The 8,554-nt window shown below is 39.3% G+C and overlaps 1 protein-coding gene across 1 annotated transcript; it reads left to right on the top strand.

The window, feature by feature from the left end:
* Positions 1-289: 289 nt before the first annotated feature.
* LOC104280349 (autophagy protein 5) lies at positions 290-8,072 on the top strand (the record flags this gene model as incomplete). Its single annotated transcript, XM_009877974.1, has 2 exons — positions 290-397; positions 7,945-8,072. Coding segments are annotated over exons 1-2 (236 nt in total), but the record flags the coding sequence as incomplete, so codon positions are not given.
* Positions 8,073-8,554: the final 482 nt, after the last annotated feature.

Genomic DNA, 8,554 nt, shown 5'->3' with positions numbered 1-8,554 from the left:
ACGGGGCAGGTCCCTTTGCCTTCTGCGGTTGGGTCGTGATGTCAGGTCCTTCAGCCGTCGCCCACCGTGTGCTGGTAGTTGGGAAGGTGTCTTCACTCATTCCGTTCTTCGTACAAACGTCTCGGTGACCGCGTTGATGCTGCTTGCAGGAGCGCAGCTATGGGAGAACCTTTAACTAGACGTGTTCTGTCTGCGGCCGTGCTGACTTCTTTCTTTTGGGGGAAACAGGGTTGCAGTTCTTGCCGAAGAAACAAAGTGGTCTACATGTGCTTCACTGTCCGTTGGAAGAATGACAGATGACAAAGATGTACTTCGAGATGTGTGGTTTGGGCGAATACCAACCTGTTTCACTCTGTATCAGGATGAGATAACTGAAAGGGAAGCTGAACCTTACTATGTGAGTATCATGAAAGTAGTTACAGATTTTCTGATGCCATAGTTATGTTTGTTTCCTTCATTCTCATCGTGTGCTACTACAGGTGGAAAATTTTTTATTTTTTTTTTCTTATTCCCTATACCTTCTGAAAGTAACCATGTGACCATGCTGCATGATTTGTTTCTGTTCACAGCAGGTTCAAAACTTCAGGCTTCTTTCACCAGTGAGAGAAAGTTATCATAGATAGTTAAGATCTTAAAAAAATATGAAGAAGTCAGCAATTAATTCAGTAAAAGGAGGAGGGTCTATGTGACTGTATATTTTTAGATAAGACTGGAAGAAGGGAGAGAAATTTCATGTTACCTTTCTACAGAAATAACTTCAGTCAGGGTTCTGTGCATTCTTAAACACTAAGACCAGTCATCTGTGTAACACGAACTTGTAACAAACACGATCTCCAATATTTCTTCTCATGGATGACTTCTGCTCATTCTGGCAGCCATGAGAAATCTAGCTCAGATGTAGGAAAGGCAGTTATAAAGTCTCAGCAGTACAGTGCCTGAACTGGACTGCTAGCTGATGATGAAAATGAGGGTGATGGATGTGTTTGAGTTGTAAACTGGAAGTGGCTTATATAATCATATGGTATTTATTTATAGCGTACTGAGCAGTTTCCATGCTTTCAGCACCTACTAGATGTTTGATTGATAGAGAATGTTAGCTCATTCAGTGAAGCTTGAATTTGAAATGTAACAAGTATGTGGGAGGAAAATCTTGTACTATGAGTTTTTATGTGATTTTTAAATCCTTGAGTTTTGTCATAACCCATTCTGCTCTATTTGAAAATATTACTGGATAGAAAGGGGTTTTTGTGTGTTTAGTAGCATTTTTATGTCATTCATTCTCATTTACATGTGTATTCAGTGGGTTTTTGAAACCTACTAAAGCATTAATGCTTTTCGTTCAGTGATGATAGTGCTCATCTTTCTTTATTTTAGTTTCATCGCTGGTAAAACAGAAGCACTTTTATTTTATGTGGTTGACCTGTTGCCGGATGCATCTGAGCTATCTAGAAGTCTCAGACTTTAACTTATATGTATATATGAGTTAAAACATATATGTATGTGCTGTATAAGAGCTACATGAAAGGTATGAGTTTAAGTATAGAGACATGCAGCTTCGATCTGCTTAGTGACAGCATGGAAACCCTGAAACCGTGGTGTCTTTGTAGTATAACTAACTTTCTAAGCCAAGGAGATAATTTTAAGCTGGTAGAGTTTCTTTTACTTATTCTGCTTAAAGTGTGGACAGAAATACTCAAGATTTAATCCTCTGTTTCTTGCATCATCTGGTTATTCACAGATCACAATTCTAAAATTTTAGCGTCTTCCTTTTTCAGGTCATGTTGAAGCTGATAATATAGCTTTGCTTCTGGAAGAAACAAAGGATTAATAATAGTAAAAGGTAGAATAGCAAGCAAGGTTTTAAATCATGGTTTAGTTCTCATAGGTTCAGAGTGCATCTACGTTAATGTTTTTGTTGATATCTGGAGCGCATTTTTGAAGCAAGTCTTCATTTTTTCCACTTACTGTGCCCAGGTTTGCATCACACATCAGTCTTGTAGCCCACAGACTGAATCACTTTCACGTGAAGCTGAAACACAAGATATGCTTCAAGTTGCTAATGGACATTTAGTCTATGGAATAGAACCAGAGCTAAAAAAACCTCTGAAACTGAAGTTAAAAAGTACATGGAGTGAGCAGTCCCAGCCCCTGACGCCAGCTATTCAGCTTTACAAGTCTCTTATCACACCCCAGTACCTGTTAATATGGATATAACCTCTGTATTCCAGACTGCCTTCAGTCAATGGGAAGGCCACATGAGAAGGAAATTCTGGTATCGTTATGTTAGGCAAGGGGAAGAAAGCTTCTTTTCTGAGGAACTTGCTTTATGAAGAAAGAGGCAGACCTAGACCTGGAGGGTGAGGGCTTAGAAAAACAACCTAGAATTTGTGTGGTATGATGGATTTCAGTTTATTGTGAGTGCTGTGAGAGGTGGCCCTTGTCTGTCAGATGTATTAGCACAGGAGTGATGCAAGTGTGGATCGCATTAAGGCACTGCATGGGGATAGCAGACTTAATTTAAAATTAGCTTGTCTGTCTTTTGGAAAGAGTAGTGACATGAAGACTGAGCAGCTCAGGTAAAATGCTATCCTCTCTCTTCCTGTAGTGATAGGTTTCTGCAGAGTTATGCTGGAAATGGATATATTAAGTTTCTTTGGAGTGTTTCCTACCAATACTTTATGTTTAGAGTGGAAACATAATTAGGAACAGCTAGGTTGAACTACCTTTGTTATAGAACTATCTTGTTTTTCCTAAAATTGTGGTGATTATTTATTTTAATATGGTATAATGTCTACCTCTTGGTGCAAACAGCAGTTGGAAATAAAGTGTGTACAGGAAACGGAGTACTCATTGGCTGAGGTTTATCACATATAAAGAAAAAAATTATAGTAGAAGTCAGTCTTAGAATGATACTCTGCCCAAGGGACTAGTCTTTACTGGGTTGCTTTTTTAGCTTCCCCAATGTCAAAAGGGGTGTTTGACTAAGATATCTCTAAGAGTGAGTGATGAGAAGGAATTCCATAATAGGATGATTTGTTTCTTCATCCTGAATATGTCAGTGATCAAACTAGTCTGGTTCCTGTTAAATCTAGAATTTTTCTGTTGTTTTTTTTTGTTTTGCGTATAAAATGGTCTTTTTTTTCTGCAGCAAAACCTGAGGAGGTAGCTAGAGTGGTCTTTTTAAGCAAAAGGTATATTGCAAGCATTTACTTAGGCATTAGGAGTTTCTTGCATTTCATTTAACCTCAACAGAAAGTGTTTCTGGTTATTGTGATTTATTACTGTAGCAATACACAATATGCAAAAGGGAGGTGTTGCAGTTGTGTAATTTTGGTTTAAGGTGAGCATGTATGAATTGTGTGCCTGTTTTTCACCATTTCGTTGAAAGCTAGGGCTGGAAATCATATAAAAAGCAGTTGATTATTGTTGTGTCTAGTTTTTAATCAAGAATTTGTACCTGTTTATTTTTAAAGGATTAAATGATTACATTGGGTATGGCTGTTGACTTAAGAATTCAGATCCAAATATGGATTTTAGGGGGGTTTCATGTTCTCAGATGGTATTTTTTTAATTGTTAGTACTGAGCAATTTGTCTTGTCTTCATTACTGTTACCATCATTGATCTGCTCCCATCAGGTCATCGTCATCTGCTTGACTTTATACCCTGTACTCTGACTGCTTTGTGCCAGTTTTTTGTTTTTATACCGAGTGGGGGAAAACTCAGACATGGTTGCTGGAGGGAAAGGCACCCAGCCTTGCTTAACATTTCAGGAATCCTTACTTGGCCTTGACACTTTAAAGCAATTCACTCACTGAGTTCTTTAGACTTCTCTTGAATCTTCTTACAAGTCTGTCCTTTCTAGGGGTAAGATAGATGTAGGTTCTTCTGAGCCACAAAGCTCAGCTGAAAGAAGGGGTTTTCAATCTGATTTCTTTGTCACGCAGCATAGTATACTTGTCTGTCGTTGATAGCGAGCAGCGTTTATATTAATGAAGTTGCCAGGCAATTTTAGTCACAGCTGGGATTCTTTTCTGCTTAATTCCTTATGTCTTATATCATGCACTTTATTTTCTCTCATACGCTATTCAAATTGGTAACTATTGAATCTGTGCTAAATACGCACTCAGTTTATTCGTTAGAAACTTAAATATCCAGACAAGGTAGTATCTGCCTATGCAGTACTGTAGGCTGTTTAATTTATGATGGGCATTCTGTCTTCTAGTGTATTATGTAATGATTAATTAGTCCTACATCAAGATTGCAGTGTTTACATTACTTGCATTGTTTGTTCTTACTTTAGCACAAAGAAGGTTATTTGTCCAAAGGAAAAAAAAAAAAAAGAACATACCGCAAAACCACCTAGTATGAAATTAAATTGAGAAGTTTCACCTAGTGGAATGAGTTTAACTTAGAAAACTTAGATTACTATTCCTAGTCATATGACCATGTGTACTTGTTCTTAATTAGGTACTATAGCCCTAAACTGAGAATTTTTCTTATCACTGAATCCTGGCTGTTCAGTCTCAGCACCTCCAGGTGTTGCCATAGAGGTAACCAAAGGCTGAAAGGGTACAGCCTCCTTGGCCTGCATGGACTGGCTTTCGACTTGGTAGCAAAAGGGTTTGTGGGAGAGAGAGGTGTCACTGTAGTGAACATGACTTTACTGAAAAGGAAGACTCCTTGCTACATGGCTGTAATGCTGGAGAAGCTAATGAATGTCTGTCGCAGGTTAAGGCTGGACTGGCCACTAAATATGGACAGACGCTCTCTAACCTCCTCTTCCCCCCAGCCAAACGGGAAGGAAAAGGGAATGAGGCAGAGAGACTTACGCATTAGGAAATTAAAACTAGAAGAGCTTTAATGAAACAATAATGGAAATAGTAGTGAAATGATAAAAGTAAAGAACTATATATAAGCCCGATATTGAACCCAACTCCCCTCTCCCGATAGCAATCCCCACTGATGTTGCAGAGCAGATGTCACTGGGGAAGCCCCAGACTCGGCGTTGGCGGGAGCTGGATAAAGGGAGCTGGCTTCAGGAACTTGGGATTCAGATCAAAAGCAGGAGATCAGACAGAGTCCTCCCTGGATGCCAGCCATTGCAGAAAGGAAAAAAAAAGGGGAAAGAAACTCTTGTGATCACTCAATTTATACTAAATATTACATGTATGGAATGGAATACTCTTGTTGGTCATCTGTCCCATCTATTACTCCCCAGAGGTGCAACCTTTTACTTCCTTGTGACGCCTCTTACTAACTGGCACCCCCAGCGTGGCACACAAGAGCCAGCAGTGGCCTTGGTCACTACAGGAATAAGTATCAGCAAGAGCCTGTGTGTATCCCAGTCCCAGGCAGTAACTGTAAACATCAGGTGTTATCACTGCCGGTAGCAGACACTGTGTACAAAAACATGCTGCTAACTTCAGAAAATGTGGCCTTTTAGAAGAAACTGAACTGGAAGGTAAAAGTCACTGAACAGAATGAGATTTTTAGCTAAAAACAGGACAGTGTCTAACAGTCTAGAAGAACTGCTGTGTTTTCATCTAGAGACCTCTATAAAACAGTTGATGTGGTTCTGCTGTCACAGGTTGACCAAAGCCCAGCATATAATTAAATACATGAAGGTGGGGTTTTTTTCCTAAATACTTTCCTCTGGAAGTACTCAGTAATAGCATTTAAGAAGTACAGGATTTTTGGAGCAAAAATGTTTTGTGTCAGCTGATGTCTTTCACTGACTGCACGCACATCTGATGGAGAAGGGATATTAGAAGGAGTAACAAAATGAAAATGTCTTTAATCTATGCTTTTGAAAGTCTCTTTTAGCAGATTTAGTATACTTGTAAATATCTAGGATAATTAAAGCTGGAAGAATCATAGAACTGGATCTTTTCCTGTCTCCCATGGAAAGGGAAGACTGTAGCGAGGTGAAAGTGGTGGAAAGATGAAAAAGAGTTCAGAAGGTGCTGCAAATGCTCAGCATCTCTGAAAAGCAGGCAGTCCCTGTTAACATAATTAACTGTTGAGTTTTGTACTCCAAAGAGACCCATTAGGAACACTGGCCAAATTTTGTTAAATTCAGTTGAATGCCGTTTGGTTATTGACTGTCATCTCTAATTGTGTTGAAATAGAAACTGTGTTGTTCTTCCATACGACAAGCTGAAGTAAAATATTTTAGACAGAAGGTTGGATAGGCAGCTTGAAGGGTCATGTCAAACACTCTTGCAATCAATAATGCTTTAATGTATTTATCAATTCCTACATGTTTGTGCCACATGCAGCGTGTTGAAAATTGGCTTTTGTAGCAGTCCAAATGGGTCCCATGTCAGAATATGCCAGCATTAGTTTAACTGTAAATATCACAGGGAAATAATATGGAATTATTACAAAAAATATTTGGGTTTGGTTGGAATAGCCTGGACTTTACTGTCTTGAGAACAATCAATGTAGATATGTGGAATTAGGTTAATAAATGATAACATTGCCATTCAAGTCATTGAGATACCAAACAATTCTCACATGGCTTCACTGAATTTATTGAGATTGCTCACCTTTTTAAAACTGAAGTCTGTGTTTAATTACTTTGCTGACTTAGACTCCTGTGAAAGAAAGTAGAAATAATATGATGGTAGTAATGAAAAGAGAAAAACATACGGTACATAAAAGATCAAGTGTTAACTGACTTGATGACTGCGATAGTGATGCGTCTTGATCTTTTGTAGTTCGATATAATCGTAAAGTCTTTCAGAGATGTATGCAGATTAGTAAACCAATGCAGCATTTTGTAAAGACAAATCACAGAATCCATTCTCTTTCAGAAGAACTTACTCTTGATTTATTCACTATACTTTGTGAAGCTGATATTTATAAATAAATTCTAGTATCATGGCCAAAATATTACATAATTTGTCTGTCAATGTCTGGTCTAATTTTTGGAGAGATTTTGGAAGAATGTTACAGCAGAGTTCAAGTTTTCTGTCAGGCAAAACATATCCTTACACACTGAGATGACTATGCCATAGACATTCGCTTAAGGCCTAGCATTATCCATATAGTATAAAGAAAATATTTTAAGAAATGACGTGGGTTATAAGCAACACTGAAAAGCAAATATTTCTATCTCTAAATATGCAAAATATAATTTATTTCTATCTATTTTATTAATAATCAGGAAATGAAAATTACTTTACAGGGTGAATATCACAGAATTATTGAGGCTGGAAAAGACCTCTGAGATCATCAAGTCCAGCCCATGACCCAACACCATCACTAAGTGCCACATCCAGCCTCTCCTTAAACACCTCCAGGGACGGTGACTCCACCCCTTCCCTGGGCAGTGCATCCCAATGCCTGAGCACCCTCTCCCTGAGGAAATGTTTCCTGAGATCCAACCTAAACCTCCCCTGACGCAGTTTCTGGCCATGTCCTCTCCTCCTGTCACTGGTTGCCCGGGAGAAGAGCCCGACCCCCACCTGACTACACCCTCCCTTCAGGCAGTTGTAGAGAGTGATCAGGTCCCCCCTGAGTCTCCTCTTCTCCAGCTGAACACCCCCAGCTCCCTCAGCCTCTCCTCACAGGACTTTCCCTCCAGTCCCTTCCCCAGCCTCGTTGCTCTCCTCTGGACCCGCTCCAGGCCCTCAGGGTCTTTCTCGCAGTGAGGGGCCCAGCCCTGCACACAGGGCTCGAGGGGAGGCCTCACCAGTGCTGAGCACTGGGGCAGAATCACATCCCTGCTCCTGCTGGCCACACTGTTCCTGACACAAGCCAGGATGCCATTGGCTTTACGGGCCTCCTGGGCACTGCTGGCTCATGTTCAACTGATTGTCAACCAGCACTCCCAGAGATGCTGGCTGAATTTTGGTTATGAAAATGCGTACTCATTAAAGATCGTTAATGATTTAGTTAATTTTATATATGCTTAAAACTTCTATAATTTTTTTTTCCAGTTGCTTTTGCCAAGGATAAGCTACTTGACACTGGTAACAGACAAAGTGAAGAAACACTTTCAGAAAGTTATGAGACAAGAGGAAGGTAGTGAAATATGGTTTGAATATGAAGGTACACCACTGAAATGGTGAGTTTATTTAACTTCATACATATAGTCAATTTATCCTGTAAAGTGTTACCAAGTTCAGCACAGTTGTCAGTATTTTTCTTAAACTAATCACTCCCCTGGGTTTTGAAGATGGTAGAAGAGGAGGAGGATGAGAAAAACCAGAAGATTTAATGTTGAACGTACTTTTGATTATTCTGCTTATACTTGCTATCTGTATCAGGCAGGGTTTGCACTGCACCTCTTGGTTTTTTGTTCTAGTTGTTACTGTAATACAAAACGCCCATGTTGTTGGCTTTACTGTTTCTTGCAGTAGAATCACCAAATAAATCTTTGTTTAGCTTATTCTACCTTCTTAAAAGATGCCTAATAATATATATAGGCAGTATTATGTCTGGAGTCTGAAGGCAAATAGGATATATGCTTAAAGATAACAAAGTGCTTCTCCTTTGCTTTTCACTAGTGTAATATGTGCTTGTGTTGTAAAACAGGTGGTCTAATAC

Source organism: Apaloderma vittatum, unplaced genomic scaffold (assembly GCF_000703405.1).
Source record: "Apaloderma vittatum isolate BGI_N311 unplaced genomic scaffold, ASM70340v1 scaffold19640, whole genome shotgun sequence".
Classification (NCBI taxonomy): domain Eukaryota; kingdom Metazoa; phylum Chordata; class Aves; order Trogoniformes; family Trogonidae; genus Apaloderma; species Apaloderma vittatum.
Note: the sequence above shows the minus strand (reverse complement) of the source record. Positions and strands in the feature narration are given on the sequence as shown.